At 33.0% G+C, this 22,871-nt stretch overlaps 1 protein-coding gene and 2 pseudogenes across 1 annotated transcript in view; 1 reads left to right on the top strand and 2 right to left on the bottom strand.

Moving 5' to 3' along the window:
* Positions 1-4,348: 4,348 nt before the first annotated feature.
* The window catches only part of LOC145938979 (uncharacterized), an 86,515-nt gene continuing 67,992 nt past the window's right edge, over positions 4,349-22,871 (bottom strand). Inside the window, exons 4-6 of the mRNA XM_083042960.1 lie at positions 5,180-5,420; positions 4,900-5,077; positions 4,349-4,823 (exon numbers count right to left, since the gene is read on the bottom strand). Of these exons, the coding sequence (XP_082899086.1) occupies positions 4,349-4,823; positions 4,900-5,077; positions 5,180-5,411 (885 nt within the window). The 5' untranslated portion in view covers positions 5,412-5,420. The remainder of the gene's footprint in view (positions 4,824-4,899; positions 5,078-5,179; positions 5,421-22,871) is intronic.
* LOC145938986 (uncharacterized) lies at positions 13,301-17,993 on the top strand (annotated as a pseudogene).
* LOC145938994 (uncharacterized) lies at positions 17,935-22,248 on the bottom strand (annotated as a pseudogene).

Raw genomic sequence — 22,871 nt, forward strand, 5'->3', positions numbered from 1 at the left:
AAGGCACTTCATTTTTCTTATGAGAATTTGATGGTCGACTCTGTCGAACGCCTTCGAGAAATCGAAAAAGACAGATATAGTGACTATTCTCTGATCAGCTGCTTGCCTAATGTCATCCAGTACCCTAAGAAGGCAGGTCTGAGTTGAGTGACCACGACGATATGCGAATTGGCACGGGTCAAGGTGGGAAAGATCCTCAAGAAAGTCTCTAATTTGGTCACAAACAACACGCTCCATTGCCTTGGACAGGACCAGGAGAATAGATATCGGCCGATAGTGCTTAGCTATTGTAGGATTTTTTATTTTAGATATAGGACAAACAATTGCGGACTTCCATACTAGAGGAACGATGCCCGCATTCAAGGAGAAGTTGAAAAGGTGCTCCAGGATTGGCATAATTAAGTGAGCCGTGAGCTTGAGAAATCTTGAAGAGATGCCGTCAATGCCGACAGCATTTGATGTTGCTCTGGAAATCGCCTTCATGATAGTCAGAGGTTTGACGTGTTTCCAATAAAAGTATCATCGAAAGTACGAGGGAGCAGGTTGACCACGGTGAAATTGCTGTCTTCCGTTTCTGGCAAGGCAACGCTCACAAAGAATTCATTGAGCTCATCAATCGAAAGAGAGAGGCCCATCATAGAAGAAGTCGCCTTGGTGAGTCCCAGGTGCCTCAATCCACTCCAAACCTCGCTAGCCCTATTCATGTTGTTGAAGAATTCGAGGTAGTATGAGATTTTAGCAGCGCGCACCTTGATCTGCGTCCTGTTTCGCAGCACTTTATATTTGTCGTAATCCTGCACATTTTTCTTTTTGCGCCAAGCTCTTCTGGCTAAGTTCCTCAGTCTAATCAATTGTCGGATTTCGTCTGTCAATCAGGGAGCTGGCGGATTCCTGAAACGTCGCCTTTTCAACGGCGCGTGAGAGTTTATTAAATTAGACAATTTAGTATTAAAGATTTGGACCTTTTCATCAATGCAGTTGGTAGCTAACAAGCTTGTCCAGTCCAACCCCCGAACCTCCAGTAGGAATGCGGCCTCATCAAAACCTCGCCAGTCTCTGCAGACGACGCGTCTGCTCAGCCTTCGCTCCACCATTATGTCGTATGTGATGTATATAAGATCGTGTGCAGAAAGGAAGGAAGCTTCATGTTGACCAAAGTCAATGAGCTTATCATGATCGTCCAAGATACACAGGTCAAACAGTGTGCTCGATGTTTTGAGATGATGCGTAGCGTTGAAAGGAACAAGATAGAGGCCGGACGCAGTGATGAAAGTACTCATTTGTTGACTTTCAAATGTCTTTTGGCACATGTCCGTATTAAAGTCCCCAGAGAGAGAGAGAGAGAGAGAGAGAGAGAGAGAGAGAGAGAGAGAGAGAGAGAGAGAGAGAGAGAGAGAGGAGAGAGAGAGAGAGTGAGTGAGTGAATATACGACGAAGAGAAACAGATACGTGCGCCTGTGGTGTGTACATACATGTATATTACACGCACACGCATGAAAGAGACAAAGATAGAACGATTATGTCTGTCTTTGTCAGCTCGACACGTTGCAACTCCATCTATCGCGACATCGCGCAACTAATCTACTGCTCTGTTTTATTCCGCAGCCTCGATTTACACATACACATATGCGTGAAAATGTTTTTAATATATAACTTTTTTATTAGACTTCCAATCTGACTTTTTATTGTTTACTAATATTTCTTCATGTTAACCCTATCGCGTATACTATATTTTATGCACAAATAAACTGCAGAACTATTTTTATTAAATAAGTATTGTTACGAGCTGACATGAAAGAAGCCGATAACAAAACTGTAATTTTTGATTTTTATATGATTTATATATGGAATTATAGCTAACGCGGTCCGTTTTTATAAGTACTTTAATCGTGGAAAAGGATTTATTGATCTGTATAGTCAATAAAAAGATATCCCAAAATAATCTCTATATTCGCATTCGGTCGGTAAAAACATACCTCCGGCATCCCCTTAAGGTAATTATAAAAAATTCTTTTATTATTTTTTCAAAATAATTTGATCTTGTACAAATTACAATAAAATACAAATTTTATTAAAGTAACAAAGACAGATTCTGATAGATAGACTAAAATAATTATCATACACCAAGTGTAAATGTTGAATAGTATTTATCTTTTGTCAAATATATGTTTGTCAAAAATATGAATAATAATTTAAGAATTGCCTAAAATAATTATTGTTACTCAAAACATGTTTTAATAGAGAATGAAAGAGAGAAAGAAAGAGAAAATTAGTAATCTTTTTATAATAAATAATATTCATAATATGGATTTTGTAATAAAAAAATTCAGTATTTCAGATATCTTGTCACTGGAGATCTTCCTTTGTCTATCGCTCTAGCATTTCGAATTGGCGAATCAACAGTGCGTATGCTAATTAAAGAAGTATGTCAGGTTTTAATAAATGTATTACAACCAATATATCTATCACAACCAAGTGAAGAAGAATGGAAGTCTTATGCTGAAGGTTTTTGAAAAAGATGGAATGTGCCAAATTGTGTGGGGGCAGTAGACGGAAAACACATTACCTTACAATGTCCCCCTAATTCAGGAAGTCTTTTTTTTAATTATAAAAAATATTATAGTATCGTTTTGATGGCAGTGACGAATCATGTATACAGATTCACGTTAGTTGATGTTGGTGCATACGGTGGTAACAGCGATGGCGGGATTTTTAATGATTCATTAATTGGAGAAAATCTGAAAAACGAAAATTTAAATCTACCAAAAGAGACTTTTGAATTACCTGGAAGTCAGGCCCGTACACCAACTTTTTTATTGGCAGACGATGCATTTTCATTAAATACGAGAATTATGAAGCCATATACTGGAAGAAATTTAGGTGAAAAACAAAAAATATGCAATTACAGATTTTCTCGAGCTAGGCGAACATTCGAAAGCGCCTTTGGAATATTTTCCAATAGATGGAGAATATTTCGACAATCCATTTGCATGCTGCCAAAAACAGCTGATACAATAACAACAGCATCGCTCTGCTTACATAATTTTGTAATGTTTGAAGAAGAACGATGTAAACTAAAGTCATACAGCACAAATGAATTTCTTGAAAACGATGCAAATGAACAGGTAAAAAGAACATTTAAATATATTTTTATTTTGCAGTTAATAATAATATATAACTTAATTTTTAGTGTGTATTTAAAATTTTGATAAATTTGAAAATTTTTAATATCAAAAATTAATATAATAAAATAGTTCAATAAATGCAAATAAATGATATATGTATATTGTAAATTATGTGTAATATTGTTATTAAAACATTAATTACTGCATATTTTTATATAATCTGATTAACCATACTATTTTTTTATAAAGGAAATGCAGTGGTTGTCTTTACCGGAAAACCTATGTTATGATAAAATCGTATCTTCTGCTTCGAAACAAAGAGATACATTGTGTAAATATTTTGTATCGCCAGAAGGAGAAGTTCCATGGCAATACGATTACGTACGAAGAGGTGCATATGGTGAAAACGTTTAATAATGAAAATAATGGTTTATACACATGGTTTTATACACACACATATACACACATAATTTTTAATTATTTATTTAATCTTATTTTTTCTAATAAAGTATTAGTATGAAAAAAGAAAATATAATAAGTGTTCAAAAATTATAATGTTACATTTACAACAGAGCTTTAAAGTTGATGATCTGTATGCAGGAATAAATATTTATGTAAATAAAAAACAATTACAACAAATCGAGTTTTTACAATAATTATATAATTGACAAGATATACATTACAAATGTATACAAATTAAACAATTGAATTAAATAATAAAAACATAGCTAATAAGGAAAGCGCTTCAGAACTATAATGCACATTCAAATTAATAAGTAAATAAAAATAACAAATACATAAAACATCTTAAAGAAAATATATTTCTTTCAAAATAATAAACAATTATATCATAACGTCTTACTTTAAGAAAAACTTAATATATTAAAAACATTTTCTTATTACCTATTATAATCTTATATTATATGTTATATGTAAGTCTTTTAATAATATCACTTAATATCACATAAATAAAAAATCTTAAACAAAAATATTTTTTTAAGCATATTAAAAATAAAATTATAACATTGTATTTAAAAAAACAATGTAATTGAAAACATTATTTTTAACTCTTAAAATCTTACTTATATATAACTATAAGATATAACAGTCTTTTTTATAATATCACATATTATTGTAATAAAAAATAATACTTTACTAACAAAAAATAAAAAATTGAAACAATTTATGAAAAAAATTAAAAATTATTAAAAATATTAAAAATATTACATTTTTTGCAGTGGAGAAAATAAATCATCTATTATCATTTTCTTTCTGATATTTTTCTCAAATTGTGGAAGACTTGTCAAGTGAGCAACAATAAATTTAGCAAATGCTTCGTCTTCATTGTTTTCATGTTTGTCATCTAAAACATTGATGATTTTCTGGCTAACCGATGAAAATATATTTTCTAATTCCTTTATTTCCTCAACTTTACTTTTTTTATATTTAACAGGTTTTGTATGTAATACATCTGATTCTTTATCAATGTTCCGTTTATGTGTTACATGTGCTTGAAGAATATTTTCTAAAATATTTTCTTTATTCTTTTCACCATTAAAATTATTATCTCCTGTTTCTTGACTTGATTTTTTTTTGGTATCAGATACTTCATTTGAACTAGATTTTCGAGTTTCTATTGATAGCTCTAAAGATGTAGAAGATTTTAAAGTTTTATTTGCTTGTATATTATTGAATGTTCTGAAAATATAAGAATATATAAGTGTACATATATTATTAATAAAATACGGATTTTTAAGCAATCATCATTATAAACCTTCGTCTCTTGACATAATTGTTAAGGAAAGATAATTGAGTATAAAATGCGAATGGTTTATGAGTTGAAGCACCACTTCCACTCTTATATTGACTCTCTATGATTCGTTTCTCACGATTATATTGATTCCTTAAAGATGTGCATCTAGTTTGACAGTAATCAGGCGTATAAAAATTACCTATAAAAATGTTGAGATAAATTCATTATTATATATATAATATAATTATATAGCAATAAGCCATATAAGAAATATTAATTAAAAATGATATTTGATATTTACCATAATTTTTATTTTGCATTATTTTAGAAATTTCTTGCCAAGCATTGTCTTTAATTATTTTATTTTTAAAATCATTGTGTCCTTTATTGTACAGAAATGGACGTTCTCTATATAATTCAATTAGAAAAGCATCACCGTCTTTTTCTTCTATTGAAATATTATTTTCATTTTCATTTGACACTTCATTGTCTGTACAATATGCATTAGATTCATAATATTGATGATCTTCCATTTTAATTGACTAAAAAAATTAATAAAAGGATATAGACAACATGTGTATTAGATAATATATATAGATTTAGTTAAATGTTATACAACTTTAATAATTAGCAAGATTTTTAAACATATATAATACTATATAAAATCAAATAATATTTGATTTGATAGAACATTTTATTTATAAGTACATTAAATGAATTTCTTTGAACAAAAAAGTTAGGTTAGGTTATATTCACTTTTATTGAATTATATTTCAAAGTATTAAATATTATTATTACATATTTCTGAGTTAAAAATGTATTATGTCATAACTATTTATAAAATACTCATTTATTATTATTAATTGTATAATAGAATTATTTGCGTTTATACATACATATTATTCCTTCTTACAACGTGAAGCGAATACGTAAAGACTAAAGACGTAACACAGTTATTGTGCGTTACCTAAGACAAAGACTTAAGGCATAAAACATTGTCTTAAGGTTATAAGTCAGCCATTCTGCTCAGGCCCTTAATCTATGGGAAACAACAAGGATGAAATAATTTCGCGACCGTTGCAATCATTAAGGCTCATTCAGACAGGACGCGTCAAGCGTCAAGCAGCGAGCAGCAACCAATAAGCGAGGCAATATTTTTTACGCCATTGCTAATGTTAGAATAATGTGGACAGCATTTTGATATTAGAACAGTTTATTAACTCAGGATATAGAAGAAGAATATTTTAGTATATTGTACACTTTGCTCTACCATCTTAGCTCGACAAAGCTCTCAGTTCTAGTGAGGAATCTTTCTCTGTTTAACATGGACGCTTATGTATATTAGCTTAATGTGAATGAATATTTATTCCGCTGCCCCTCAGGGATTGCGGGGCGTTTCAGGGGACCGCCAAACCCCTCACATCCACCCATCTATCTTCTACCTTTCTTTATACAAATCTCTTTCCTCAATATACATCATACATCCACACTCCTCTTCTTCTCTCTTCTCCTCTCCAGTCATCCTTCCTTCCTTCCTTCCTGTCTCCCGGGCCTCTGTTTCTTCCTCCTTCTCCTCTCTCCCTCACCCTTTTTACATAATTTTCTCAATCCCCTAACCTGGCCAATTAGAGACCTCACAATAATCTAACCTGATCTCCCACACCCTTTTCCCCTCTTCCTCTACTCCACTTCCTCTTTATCCTCCCTCCGTTCCTCTCTCCCTCACTCTTTTACACAATTTTTTTCAGTCCCCTAACCTGGCCAATTGGAGACCTCACAATAATCTAACCTGACCTCCCACACCCTTTTCCCTCTCCCCTCTTCCTCCTCTCCCCTCCCTCTTTATCCTCCTCACCCCTCCTGCCCTACCCTAACTCCTACCTCCCCCACCTCTCACCCCCCCACCTAATCACCTCCCTATCTTTATCTTTTGACCCACTCTCCCCCCTCGTTATCCCACCCCCATTCCTCCCCGTCTATTTCTATCTTCCTATTCCATACCCTTACCGCCTTCCCTTCCTTTCTTCCTCTCTCGCCCATTCTAACAATTTCCACCTTACTCTCCTCTCCTCCATCGTCAAATCCTCGTCTATGCCGACTCCCCACCTTCTCCTAAAATCCCACCTTCTCTCTAACAACTTTTCCCTATCCTTCTCTTCTTCTAATTCCACTATCAACACTTTCTTCCCCCTTTCCCCCGTTCTCTCTCTAACTTCCCTCACCTTCACCTCCTTTCCTACTGCCCATGCCATTAACCATTCCATCATCATTCTTCTTTCTTCCTCATCTTCCCCCTCTATCCCTCTTCAAATTATATTCTTTTCCCTACTTCTTCTCCTCTCTATTTCCTCTTTCCTCTCTCTCTCCTCTCTTTCCCTTCCCCCTCCCTCTACTCTCTTCCTTCTTTTAAACGCTATCCCTTCCCACTTCCTCCCTATCCTATCCTCCTTTCCACCCACTTCCCTCCCCCTTTCCCTTCCTTTTTCTTTCCATCCTCCCTCCTTAACTCTTTCCCCCCCTTATCCTTTCCCCTAACTTCGTCCTCTTCCATCAACTTCCACCACCAGTCCCTCCTAGTTCCCTCCGTATTATCCCCCGCCCCTCTCTCTACGCTTACTTCTCTCCTTTTCTCCCTCCCGCCTCTTTCCTTCTCCCTACTATCCCTTTCTGTTTTACTCCTCTCATTCCCCCCTTCACTCCCTTTCATCAATTTCCCTTCCCCTTTCACCTTCCTCCCTCTCACCACCTCCCTCTCACCACCTCCCTCTCACCCTCGTCCGATGTCCTCTCTCCTCCTTCCTCCTCGACCTCCTTGACCTCGTCTCTCTTCCCTTCTCTCTTCTTCCCGCCCGCGCTTACTTTCTTCTCTCTTCTTCCGCTCTCCTCCTTCCCCGGCATATCTCCTCCTCTCTGCCCTTTACTCACACATCCTTCTCCTTCCGCCACCTCTTCCCTCCGCTGCACTGCTTCATTTCTGCCATCTTCCATCCGCTCTCCTCCGAATCTTCTCCCGTCCTCTCCTGCAGTTCCTTTTCTTTCTTCCATTCTATCCTCACCTTCCTCCTCTTTCCTCCGCTCTCCTTTTACCACATCGCTCCACCTCCTGTCCTCTCCTCTCTCCAACTCTTTCTCTCTGCACTCCTTCCACCCTTTTCTCCTTTCCTCCTCCCTACTCTCCTCCCCTTGCATGCTCATCCTCCATAACCTCTCACTCGCCTCCATTCTCTCTAACCTTTTCTCCACTCCTCTTCTCCTTTCCTCCTCCACATTCTCCCTCTCCGTGTTCCTCTCCATCAACTTCAACATCCTCTCCATCTCCTTTATCTCTCTCACACCGTCCTTTATCCATTACATCATTCCGTTTCCACTCTATTCGCTCAAACTACGTATTAGCACTGCCACCGCTCTGTACCACCTTCTCTCTTCCTCTTTCCTTTCTCTACTTCTACCCTGCTTCTATACCGCTGCTATACTGTTACTACGCACACGTGCCACTGTTCTAACCACCTGTTTCCGTTCTCCCTGCCGCTATCCTGGCGCCCTCGGTCTCGCACGTGCCTCTCCTTTCCGCATCCAGCGCCCTCTCTGACGACGCCTCTTCTCCATACTGCTCTCTTCCTTATCCTCCTTTTACCGACGCTTCTCCTTTTCCGCCACGTCATCCTTCCTCATCCCGTGCCTATCTTTCCTTCGTTTCCACACTCCAATTTTCCTTCCGCCAGTGCACCTCCGCCTTATCATCCCTTTCTTTCCCTTCGCGGCCACTCACTCCATTGCTCCCACGCCCTCTCCTCCACACCCATTTTCCTCCTCAGCCTCTCTATAACTCCACCACATCTCTCCTACACTCGGACCGACGCTTGTCACTACTCGAACGGCCATTTTCCACATCTCCTATTAGCTTAATGTGATTGCCGTTAGATGGTAGCATGTGCACCAGAAAATACAAATTTATCATATACTCAACACACCTTAAATTTGCATTTTCTTTACATCAGTCTTAACAGTTTTCTATTTTTCGTAAACTTATCTTTACATAAGCTTTTTGTAAATATATCTGCAATATTATTTTCGGACTCTACTTTTACTAAATCTATAATACCCTTTTCGTAGTTTTTGTTTACATAATGATATTGTATCTTAATGTGCTTTGAGTTTTTGGTAAAATTTCCGTACTTTGCTATAGTTAACGCTCCTGAATTATCCTCGAAGATTTTAACAGGTTCTTTGGTATCAGCATTGAATGTTTCTCTTAGCATATCGTGTATAAAGATAACATCAGTAACTGCTTCTGATAAAGCTACATATTCGGCGAATGTCGAAGATTTTGTTACAGCTTTTTGTTTGTGTGATTTCCAATAGATTACATTATTATATATTCTTATAACATACCCTGACGTAGATTTCCTATCATTACAATCGCCTGCCCAGTCTGTATCAATTATACAATCCATGATATCATTTTTAGCGTTCTTTGTATATGTCAACTTTAAGTCTATGGTTAGATACAAATATTTAAGAATTCTGAGTGCATATTTAAAATGGGTTTCATTATAACAATTTTGATATCTACTTAAATAGTTTACGCTATAGGCGATATCAGGTCTCGTTCCTGTACTAATATACAAAAGTTCGCCTATCAAGTTTCTGTATTTTATTCTCGCATCTATTTCATTTGCTGGTTCTAATCTTAGATTTATTTCCATGGGTGTTTTATAAAGTTTCGCATTTTCTAAATTATACTTCTTTGCTAGTGATTTAATATAATTTTCTTGGCTTAGAGTCATAACATTTTTGTTGGTGTCATAATCGATATTTATCCCTATATAGTTCTTAACCTTTCCCATATCTTTCATATTAAAACGATTTGACAATTTTAGCTTAACATTATTTATCTCTCTTTGGTTTTTGCAGCATATTAGCATGTCATCGACAAATAGTAATATATATATTGGTTCGTTGTCATTACTATTTACATATAAACAATAGTCATAGTTGCTTCGCTTGAATCCTAACTCATTTATAAAATTATTAAAACATTCGTACCACAATCTGGGACTTTCCCTTAAACCGTATAACGATTTCAACAATTTATAGACTTTATTAGTTCCTTTTTCAAATCCTTTCGGTTGATTTACATAGACCTCTGAAATTATTTTTCCATTCAGAAATGCTGTTCCTACATCCATTTGGTCGATCAGTAGATTATGTTGACAACAATAAGAAAGTAATAATTTTAATGTCTGCATTTTTACTACAGGAGAATAAACATTATCTTGCTGTTCCTTTTGTTGATAACCCCTAACAACTAATCTAGCCTTGTACACATTTTCATCTTTTTTTTTATAGATCCATTTTACATCGATTACTTCTTTATCTTTTGGTCTATCAATTAGTTTCCAGGTTTTATTCTTTTCTAGACTACTTATTTCAGAATTCATTGCATTTTTCCACTTTTCTGAGTCACAAGACTCTATCACTTCCTCAAATGTACTAGGTATGTTAGAATCGCAATAATTTACGTATACAAAATTATTTTCGTAATCTTCATTGAAGTATTTGTTATTTATATTTTTCTTTCTTATAGAACGCCTAATTTCTGTCTGATCATCTTTAATTTCTTGCCGCGTTTTAATTTTTATAGGAGTTTTACTTTCGTGACTTTCATTTTTATCTTGACATGTTTCTGATACCGCGTTTTCTTCTATATCATTTTCCTTGCTTTGTTCTACATCGCTTTCCTCGTTTTCATCAGATAAACCTATACACTTTACTGTTCCTTCTATTACATCTACGTGTCTGGCATTAATAATCTTGTTATTAACTAAAACTTTATAGCCTGTTTCGGTATAACCTAGCAATATTCCTAACTTTGCTTTATCGTCCCACTTGGACTTTCTTAATTGCTCTGGTATTCTAACAAAGACTCTACTGCCGTAGATTTTCAAATATTTAACATTTGGTTTTTCATCAAAAAATATTTCATATGGTGTCTTTTTCTTAATCGTGTTAGCTAATGTTCTGTTTTTTAAATAAGCCGCTGCTTTTATTACTTCTGGCCAAAACATTCTATTTACTTTTGCTTCTTTTAATAAACACCTAGCCATATCCATAATAGATCTATTGTATCTCTCTGCTACTCCATTAAGTTCATGAACATACGGTGGACAAGGAATCATATGAATCCCCTTCTTCTTAATAAAATCGTAAACACTCGAATTTAGATATTCTTTGCCATTATCGCACTTTAAATTCTTAACTCTTTTGCCCGTTATATTTTCTACTAAATTTACATACTCGACAAAACAGTCATAAGTCTCAGACTTTGCCTTAATACAATAAACTTTGGCTAACTTGCTATATTCATCTATGAAAGTTAGAAAATATTTTTCACCACGATTTCCTACAGTTGGGTGAGGCCCATTTAAGTCCGTATGAATAACTTCTAAAATTTCTTTTGCCCTTTTTCTATTATTTTCGAAAGGTAAGTTTGTCTTTTGCTTTCTATACATATGGCACATTTTATATAATCAGACTCTAGTTCCTTAGGTAAACCAACTAACAATTCGTCCTGACATAGTTTATTTAAGTAGTGAAAATTTACATGACCTAATGCGCGATGCCATTTTTCTTTCAGAGTCATTTTATCCTTTTTAACTAAGTTCGCACTTACTTCTTTTTTTTAGCGTTAAAAACAAAACTTGACATGTGATATAAATTTCCTTCCTTTTTTCCAATTGCTATTAGTTCCTTATATTGATTATATATTTTTGAATTGTTTCCGTATGAAACTATTTTATTCTTTTCTGTAACTTTAGAGTAACTTATTAAATTTTGTTTCATTTCTTTAACATAAAATACATTATATAAAGTTATTTCACTATCTTTGGCATATATTTGGAATGTTGTTTTTATATTACCTATCTTTGTCGCTTTTAATATTCGTCCGCCTCCTAATTTTACATTAATCGGTTTTTTTAATACGACATATTCATCAAAGATGGTATCATCATTTACAATGTGGTCTGTGCAACCACTATCCAAAATCCAATTTATTTTATTTTCGCGATTCACCCTATTCTTGTTGCAATTTGTTTGTGACACATTCACCTCGGTAAAGAATACATTACTATTTGCGCTGTGTTGACCTTGATGATTCTACGACGAACTGGGTGTACCTCTGTTGCTGCTTCTTCCGCGACTATAACCTCCGCGTTGATAGCCTCTGTTGTAGTCTCTCTGATTATAATGATAAATCCCTCGGTTTTGTCCGCGCCCATGACCTCGACCTCGTCCTTGTTGTGTTGATCCTCGCTGGCACTCTATTTGTTTATGGATTTGCCGCATGTGAAACATTTTCCTCTCATGTCTGTCGAGAATGCATTTGAATTTGGCTGATCACTTTGTTCTTTGTTATTTTTCTCTTCCAAAGACTTTAGTTTAATTTTTGACTTTAAATAGTCAACTGTTCTATCTTTTGCCGGTAAGACATTAATTAAATCTCCAACGTAGCTATATGATGGTGGTAGCGCTTTCAACATGTATCGTAATTTCTCTTGCTCAGATATTATTCCTCCAGCCATTTTCAGTTCATTTATAGCCTTTTCGAATTCGTCGAAAAACGATGTAACATCAGTAAAATCTTTCAACTTGACATTTTCTAAACTGTTCCTACATAGAATTTGTAGTGCAGTTGACTCTTTCAAATACATTTCGTCAAATTTTTCCATTATATTGTACGTTGAGTCGAGATCTCCATTATACTCGAGTTGCTTGTTCGTGATAGAGCTGTATATAAAATTTGTTGCCTTCACATCGGCTTGGTTCCATTCTTCTAGATTGTCGGTCTCCGTTCTCTCTCTAGTAGCCGGATTTTTGCATTTTTTAAATTCAAAAAATTTAAGAATTCTCTTCTTCCAGTTTGCATAATCTGCACCATCAAATATAGGAATCATTACATCATCCACTTTTACGTACGACGCCATAATTTTAGTTATCTTTTGCACGTGGCCGGTTTATAGTTTTTAATAATTGTTCTCCAATCACTTAACTAACAGTTCCAAATTTTTACTAACCACGTTCTACTACCATGTTAGAATAATGTGGACAGCATTTTGATATTCATAACAGTTTATTAACTCAGGATATAGAAGAAGAATATTTTAGTATATTGTACACTTTGCTCTACCATCTTAGCTCGACAAAGCTCTCAGTTCTAGTGAGGAATCTTTCTCTGTTTAACATGGACGCTTATGTATATTAGCTTAATGTGATTGCCGTTAGATGGTAGCATGTGCACCAGAAAATACAAATTTATCATATACTCAACAGCTAATATTACCTCGCTTATTGGTTGTTGAATGGTTACTGCTCGCTGCTTGACGCTTGACGCGTCCTGTCTGAATGAGCCTTTAGGTAGAACGTAGCCTTAATGTTCAGTAAAAAACAAAGAGAATATATGACGACACGACCGAAAGTGAAACTGTGAAACGGGTCCCTAAAAGCTAAAAATATTGAATATGGCGAAGTGTGACCGGCCGGCAACAGCACGTGCACATGTGGAAAAAATGTTTACCTATGTTAAATTCGATGATGGTGTGAAAGCTATTATTAACACGGACGATATAGTGGATTTTGACGTTCAAAACGTACAATTTGATAAAAAATATCAAGTGAAGTGGGACGACGGACACTTCTATTATGGCATACTAGGAAAAATGCAACAAAAAATAATTTTAGAAGGTAATATATTATAATAAAAAATAGTGTAATTAATTATTTATTTATGTTGCTATATACATATATATAGCAATATAAATAAATAATTAATAACACTGTTTTTTAGGTTAATATATATATATATATATATGTATATATATATATAAACCTACTTTTATGAAGAAACTCAAACAAAACACACTTCTAAAGAGCAAAATCATATATTTTTAGCATTATTATCCTCTGTATTAGAGCTCATGTGAACGTTTTATTTATACGTTATAAGTTTCAAATGAACGTATTTCTTTAAGATTTGTTGTGTGCTGTCTGAGTGTGTATATATATATATATATATATATATATATATACTCTTTAGAAGTTATATGGTTTTTTTCATAAAAGTAGGTTAATATCTTACTAAAAAGCAAAAAAATTATGTCGTAATAATAATGTTTGTTTTTGTACAAAAGAAACTAGAGAAGCAGTGGATGAAAAAATTAAATCTAGAAGAGTGGAGTTTGCACCCCTTAATCTCTGTATTTCAGCAACTGAAATTGATACTGAATCTGACCTCGATCGTGGAAATGTAAGTCTTTTTTACTAGTAACCATAAAACTTTTAACTTTTTAAACTGTTTTAATAGTTGTTGCTTGAAACTCATTGGAAGCGAGATACTCAGATTTAAGTTATTTAGAGTTAGATGTGACTTTTGCAATTGAATAACAATTATTATCAATGTAATGTCACGCATGTATCAAAATAATGTCACATGATCGATTTAACTATGAAAAACTCACATCTAAGTCTAAAATCAAATCTGAATGTCTCACTTAAAATAAGTTTCAGACAACAATTATTATTACGTCTTAAAGTGTGAATTAATATTGCCTTTCAATCTACTAAGTGAAAGCTATGCTTTTGTCCGCTTGTTTCCAAAATAAGTTATATAATTAAAGAAGTGTGCATAAAAGCTGTGTATAAAATATTTGAATTATATGATAATTAAATTCACATTTATATTTTTGAATAGTTACTAATATTATACAATTTAGTCAATATTTATTTTATGTATATCATAAGCTTTCTTTATTCCTCTCTCTTATATTTATGAATATTCTGCATAAATTCTTAAAAATTTAAATTTACTTTTTAAACCGACAATTAAATTGGCTTTCTTTCAGAGTTTTAAAGAAGAAAGTTTGAAGAATAGAGTTGCTACCAAAATTAAAAAAATAAACATAGAATTGGAAGGAAAAAAAAAATACCAATAATGCCACTACATCTAATATTGTAAATGGAACCAATAATACAAAAAAACGAAATTAAAGGATCTAAAATTAAATATAAACAATGTTTCGGAAAAAAAGGGAAAACAGAAAAAAAATATAAAGAATCAGAAACAGCAGAATGGTATAAATGTAAGTGTATATTTTTCTGGATTTTAATTTATGTTAAAAAAACAAAAAATATGTACATGTTTTTAATCCATTATTGACATTATTTTCAGAAACCGTTAGTTATTGCAAAAAATGTAACTAGCTTAAAACAATCAATATCAAAAATTAAAGAAACTAACAAGCAACGTGAATTTAAGTTAAGCAAAGCAGGAAATTGTACGCAAGATGGTAAAAGCGATAATACCGAGTTTGTTTCCTGTATAGAAGAAGTAGTTGCTCCTAATAAAAAAGTAAATTTTTTTAGTATTAAAATTTAATTTTCTTTTTAGATGCGCGACTTAAAAGTAAAATAATTAACTACAATATATATCGTTTTTAATTATATTTAATTAAATAATTAGTTGGTTTAAATTTATTTATTTTATTTTTATTTCTTAGGAAATGGTATCACCAGCTACGAATACTAAATGTGTACCTCAATTGTGCTCGACAATAAAGTTAATAGATTGTTCTATTGTTGATAATAATATAGCAACATCAATAACCAAGAATCAAAGCTATACAAATAAAAAAGCAAGTGAAACAAAATCTTTGCATAAAACTCATCATGAAAATAATCATATTTCTGCAGGATTCAAACATAAAATTAAAGAAACATTTTGTCAAAAAAGGTAAAAGCATTAAAAGTCTGTTTTGAAATTTAATTTTTACATATTTTATAAATTATATTTTATGTCTCTATTCAATGTTTATAAATTTTATCGCTATAAATTGTGAGCATTATAAAAGTTAAATTTAAAGTCATTAATGAAAAATAATATGAATGAAGTATGTGTAATTTTGCAAAAAGTAAAAATAACAAATCGATATTAAACAACATAATTAAAAAGTAAAATTATTTATTTTATATTGTAAAATAATAATGCTCAGTCGCAACCTAAAACTAATCAAAACGATATCTTGGAAAAAAAGGTAAATCTTAATATTAATTAAAATAATACATAAAAACATATAAAGCAATAAATTTATATTAGGCACTATATTTTTTAGATAGATAAACTGCGAAAAACAAACGAAGATTTGGAAACGAAAAATATGAAGTTAAAAAATCAAATAAAAGATAAAAAAAGGATCATTAATGATTTGATGAGTTTAAATATGGAGCTTCAAAACAAAGTGATTGAGCAGTATCCCAAACTTCATCAGATTAATGAGGAAATTGGGATAAAGGTCTTGAGTAATTTCGATGAGCTCATGCGTAAGTACATTTAGGCAGAGACGTTGAAAATATAGTATACATTTAGATCCATGTTATCAATTTACTTTTTAAGATGCTTTTATCAATAAAAATGAAATGAGAATATGAGTTTAATACGTATATATTTTGTGATTCTATTGTAATAGTATTTAAATATATTTTAAGAGATTCTCATTTATTACACTATAAATTTAATCAAAATGTTTACTTTATTACTATAGAAATTTCAGATTAATTTCGTTTTCTACTCGACAAAAGTAACAAATTTTATAGCATCAGATGATTTCTTTTATATATTGATAAAATTCTAAAGGCCGGTATATTCATAGTCCGTTCTTATTTCAAGACCGTCTTAAGTAATGTCTTAAGACGCAAATACGGCTCTGTGATTGGTTAATCACATCTTAAGATTGTACTTAAGACAGTCTTAAATATAAGAACCGACTATGAATACCGGCCTAAATGTATCAATAAGTTATACATATTTATATTTATATATCTTTACATATTTGTGGTTGTCACAGAATACACTATGTTTATTGCCTGCTTTGACTAGCACAAAAATGTAAAGATGTATATCTTGATACAACATTTAGAATTTTATTATATAAAAGAAGTCATCTGATGTTACGAAAATTGTTGCTTACTTGGCCAAGTAGAGAACGCACTTAATTCGGAATTATATACATATTTATATGTATAAATCTTTAGAATAATAGTTTATTTCTATTTGGCAGACTTAATGTCCGAATATTTTAAGAGACATCCTATGAATCATGAAGATCGAGTTGGAGATCTTCCTGTAGGCTATAGAAACATCGAGCGTAACGAGGTAGATACGCTAATAAATTTTTAATAGACTTTCCTGAATAGTTAATAATTTTTGCTTCTCCTACTAGGTTCATCTTGGTTATGGAGTATACATATGTGCACGTCAATATGATGCAGTATATGTAATTTCAAAAACATTGCCACAGTTTGTTAAAAATTTAGCTGTCGCTGTTTTTGGCATTAAAACTCTTAAAGAAAGTTCAGTAACTGGCGCTAGATCTAATAGAAATAGGAATAAAACACACGAGGCACCTAGGCCAGCACTAGATTCTACTAAATTACAAGCTTTAAGAGGTACTTTCTTGTTAAACACTCTTTAAATAGTTTATTGCATATTATACAATCTTATTATACAAAAACATTTTCTTATTGTAGCTGTTGTTAAACATTATGCAATGTCTGAGAAAAGTCAAGATGAAATAGCAGCAGACTATGAGGCACAACAAATCGGAACTCATATAGCACACAAGATTTACGAACTTAATCATCCACCGAATCGAAATAAAATACAACATAAAAAAGTTGTTCCTGTTGCACAAGTGTGTGAAGTTATGAATAATTCAGAAAAAACTTCTGATATTGACGATCTTGAAAAAAATAGCGTGCCAAATAACGAAAATTCTAACGCGTCTAGTTCTTCTCATTCGGTAACTGAAGTGAATAACAACAATGCTTCAAAAGAACATGGATCATTTGAATCATCATTATCAGATAATAATACGGAAAATGAATGTCATAAAGATGTAACACTTTCTGACAAGAACGAATCATTATTATCAGATAATAATAAGAATGATAAATGTCATAAAGATGTAACACTTTCTGACAAGGACGAAAAAGAAAGTACAGTTAGTTCAATACATGGTACTAGTAACACTAGTATAGATGGTACTGACAATGAGTCAGATTAAAAACTTCTCACGAGTTTACGCTATGTTAACGAGCAACAGAGTGTTCGGCATTCGGCAAAAATATCCTTGTTCGACGTTTATATGTACAACTTTTTTCTTAATCTCTTGAAAAGTGAACAAATGTAAGGTATGAGATTTAGATATTTTTTCCAAAATTGAATCTATTATCACGTTCTCGATACTTAGATACTTTACATTATATTTATATCCTAAAATATAAGGTCTAGTATTATAGAAAACAATTTTAAATATTTCAATTATGTCACCAAGAAGATTTTCAAAAAATCTGTCATCGGTTTTTTTTTCTCGCTTATAACTAGTAGCAGTGTATAAGACATTCTTATAAATCGCTTTATTAAACGCTTTTACGTCCTCTAATCTAATATCACCAATAGCATTATTTAAAACTTATAATATTTTGATCTGTATTATTATCGTTCGCTAAAAGAGTCACACCTGAATTGGTTTCCAAACCAGTTCCTTCTAAGAAAGAATGATTACGCAAGATAGTTTTGCAAAAGCGTAAAGAATTATTGTCAGCCGTATTTAATAACTCGGTTTCTAACATCGTTTTTTGCACTAAACGTTTAGAAAGCTGTGTTAAAGCTCCTTTCGGACCTGTCAATTTCTGCTTTAATACAAAAATTCCATTTTCATAAGGGAAAGCTGAAGTCAATGGAAGTGGACCACTTTTATATACGTGATTAACAACATGAAGTAATGCATGAGTATTAAAATTCATACTACTTTTTCCATACAATTCTTCACATTGTGCAGTAAAATAAATTAAATCTACTTTACATTTTCTTAAATCTTCCATTGTTACAGTTTCAAATAAAAGTTTATGTGTACAACGAACTAAAAGTCCAAAAGAGCTTAAATAATTTGTGTTTAATATTCCCAAGAGACATGGAATACTCAGATACAATATCCAAGACCTCCATTTACTAGCTTTCCATTTTTCACTATTAAAGGGTCTCGGTGATCTATGAATTTCACTTGGCATTTTAATATTTAACAATCGTTTTTCAATATTTTTTTTTTCAGTTTTGGATAGATTATATCCCTCTGTATCGGTATTTGGTTTACAGAATCGCTTCCAATTTAACGGTTATTTTGGCTGTAGTTGGTGCTATCATTATGGGGAATATGTTAAAGGTGCCATGCGATATCCTTTTATGGATAACGATCCGCCTTTAAGAGATCATGAATTATATATTAAAGACATGAAGTACGCTGAAAAAATGAATAGACCGTCTAAAGGTGTTAAAAATTTTGCAGAAATTACGAATTTAGAAAATTTTGATTGTGTTTGGGGATTTCCGTACGATTACATGCATGCGGTCTCTTGCTTGGTGTTGTTTGTACTTTGTGGACGAAATTTTGGGCAAATACCGGTACAGAGGGATATAATCTATCCAAAACTGAAAAAAAATATTGAAAAACGATTGTTAAATATTAAAATGCCAAGATGTAAATAATACAGATTATAGGTCGAGGAACAGAGTCTATTGATGATCAAAGTGGTTGCAATATAAAATTATATTTTTTATTTTCTAGATTTATCACTATACCACTATCAGTCTCAATTTTTTTTTGTGCTGTTGCTGTGATCGAAATCTTCTTTTTGGTGTCTTCATTGTCATTATGTTCATAACAATTCGAGCTATCACCATTTTCTTGAAATACAAGGATTTGTTTGCCTATTTCATAAGTAGTATATGATATATTAGTTCTGTTTATATGAGATGTTTCTATATAATTTGTTTTAAAACTCGAAAATGTATATTTATATATACATGTATAAATGTAATATATATAATATGTATGTATATGTGTATATATATATATAATTTATATTATATGTCATTCTGTTTATAATAAAAACTTTATAATTATATATATATATATGTATATATCTCTATTTTTATTTATGTAACGACTTATTATGTTGTCCGATATATAATTTCCATTTCTTTACTTGTCTTTTTTTTACTCATAATTTTTTTTATTTCCTATATCTATATGTTTACTTCGGTCTATTTATCTTTTTTTTTTTTATTGGACCACTATATATATTACTTGCTTAGAGATAGTTTATCATATACCCTCCCTTATTTTTCATCTATCATATCTTAGACCATATATTCTATATTATTTTTCTTTCTTTATGTAGCATGTGTTCTTGTATTCTTTATATATTATTAGAGGCTCTAAACATAGGCAGGTTCATAGATTCCAATCTTATATTTGAGATTAAGTGGTCTTGAGTCACATTTCATTAGACGAATGAAATTATTCCATATAATAAAATTGCTCAAAACCACACTAAACGGTCTTAAATCGCACTATGAATACCGGTCATAGAATTATATATACAGGGTGTCCGGTGACTCGCGAATCACCTCTCGTAGACAGGTAGAGTGGGTCAAACCGAGTAGAAAAGTCCTGTACCATTTTGCGAAATTCGCAATAGTTAATGATAAATTAATTGTTAAAGATCGGCCAACTAGTGTGCGCGGCGAGAAGAGACAGCCCATTGTTACGCCGTTGCTGGGGGAGGGAGGGATGGAGGAGGGGCGAAGCGGTAGCAGGGATGTTCAACAAAAGACAACGGGTGTGTAAATGTACGTATGAGCTGGAGCTTTGCGTCGAATTACTTCTCTCATTCTCTTCCTCTCTCTTGTAAAGAAAAATTTTGACAAACTATTTTCTACGATTTTAAAATCATTGTAGTTGCGTCGACATCATATTTAGCAATGTGCATCATTAAAAAAATACGTAAATTTACTATAATAATAAGTGTAAAATTACACGAAAAATAATGAAAACGTATAACATTTCCATTATTTCTCGCGTAATTCGACATTTATTGTTAATCTTATTTTACATAATTATTTACAGTGCATCTCGTCGAAATTCAGCATGCATAGAAAGAAGAAATTGATGCAAATCACTCGATAGTACTCGGATATGTTCTGTTGAGATTTTACATTAATAATAATTAATAATAATTCAATGACATTCTTTCTCTCTCTCTTTCTCTCTCTCTCTCTCTCTCTCTCTCTCTCTCTCTCTTTGCGGCATAGAAAAAATTTGTTATCTTTTCCACACCACCTTGCGGTAGATAACATGGCGCATTTTTTTTAAAGTGGTATCCCCCGTAGGTCTAATCCACTCTCAAATTTTAATTTAAAAGTTGTTCAAAATGACCTCCTGCTTCGTGCGAACACAATTCGGCTCTTTGAATGATATGTCGCGTAGCCCGATACGCCATTTCCGGTGTGATGGTATTAAAAGCAGCGAGAATTGCCTCTCGCATCTCTGCTTGTGTGCCATCACGCCTGTGCTCGACTAAATCTTTAATGTGACCCCACACGAAATAGTCGAGCACATTGAGCGATCGCGCTGGCCAAATAATTGGACCACCTCGACCGACCCATCTTTCGTGATAGTGCGCATTTAAAAAATCGCGCACTTGACGCGAAAAATGCGCAGGTGCCCCATCATGTTGGAAAATGAGACCTGCTCTTACGTCGAGAGGAATATCCTCGAGTAGAACAGGTAACTCATTTTCCAAGAAATGTTTATAAATTTCGCCATTTAGTCGCGGCGGAAAAAATAAGGGCCGATCTGAAAATCATGGAAAGAAAATTATCTATTAAAGCTGCGAAAGAAAATTCCTTAATTAATAAAAAAATTTATTACTTACAATTCGGTTCGCAATTATTCCTGCTCATACGTTTATTGTCCAGCGATTCTGGAACGTACATTGCCGAACAACGTGCGGGTTTTCTTCAGCCCAGTATAAAAAATTTCGGCTATTAAATACCCTGTTTGGCGTAAACGTCGCCTCGTCGGTCCAGAGAATTCGGTCCGGAAAAGCATTGTCCCGCCGGTGTTGAGCGAGAAATCCTACGTGTGTTTCATCGATTGTTTATATTTATTTTTTTTTTAATAATGCGAAAACATGAAATTAAAATAATAAAAAAATACCTTCGCAAAAGTAGACGCGCTGTTCTCTATCCCTGGGTAGAAGGTGTTGTACTCGCTGAAAATGATACGGCTGCAATCCGTTTCGGCGTAAAGTTTGATGCACCACGTATCGCGAGAAACCGAGTCTCCGAGCTGCGCGTCGAACACTGTTCTGGGGATGCTCTTCAAATTCTTCCAGGATTCTCTCTTCATCGTCTACACCATAATGCAATAGTGCATTTACATTTCGACGATTTGGAATAACACTTCCTGTCTCCATCGTACGTTCAACACAATTTAAAATCGAATTGTAAGTAGGATGTCGCTCACGTCCGGGAAATCGCTCCGCGTAAAGGCGAGCCGCGAGACGAGCGTTTCCTTCGGCTAAACCGTACATCATAATCATTTCGGTATACTCCTGTGTAGTATACATTTCTTAATATTTTTTAAAAGATCTTTTAACGAGACGTATACGTTGTATGCTGGGCACCAACTAATGTGGAGAAACAATGAGATGAAAAAGAAAGTGATAACAAATAAATAACGAAAGAAATGCTTTTGGTTTACAAACATTTATTTGTTTCAAATGTTTGTAATTTGATGCCCTTGTATTATATTTTTTAATCGATGAAAAGGGCATCAAATTACAAACATTTGAAACAAATAAATGTTTGTAAACCAAAAGCATTTCTTTCGTTATTTATTTGTTATCACTTTCTTTTTCATCTCATTGTTTCTCCACATTAGTTGGTGCCCAGCATACAACGTATACGTCTCGTTAAAAGATCTTTTAAAAAATATTAAGAAATGTATACTACACAGGAGTATACCGAAATGATTATGATGTACGGTTTAGCCGAAGGAAACGAGTACTCTGCGTTGATACCACTGCTATACCACTGC

The sequence above is a fragment of the Prenolepis imparis genome, unplaced genomic scaffold (assembly GCF_030444845.1).
Source record: "Prenolepis imparis isolate NDT839.2.m4 unplaced genomic scaffold, iyPreImpa1.0 SCAF_1, whole genome shotgun sequence".
Lineage (NCBI taxonomy): Eukaryota > Metazoa > Arthropoda > Insecta > Hymenoptera > Formicidae > Prenolepis > Prenolepis imparis.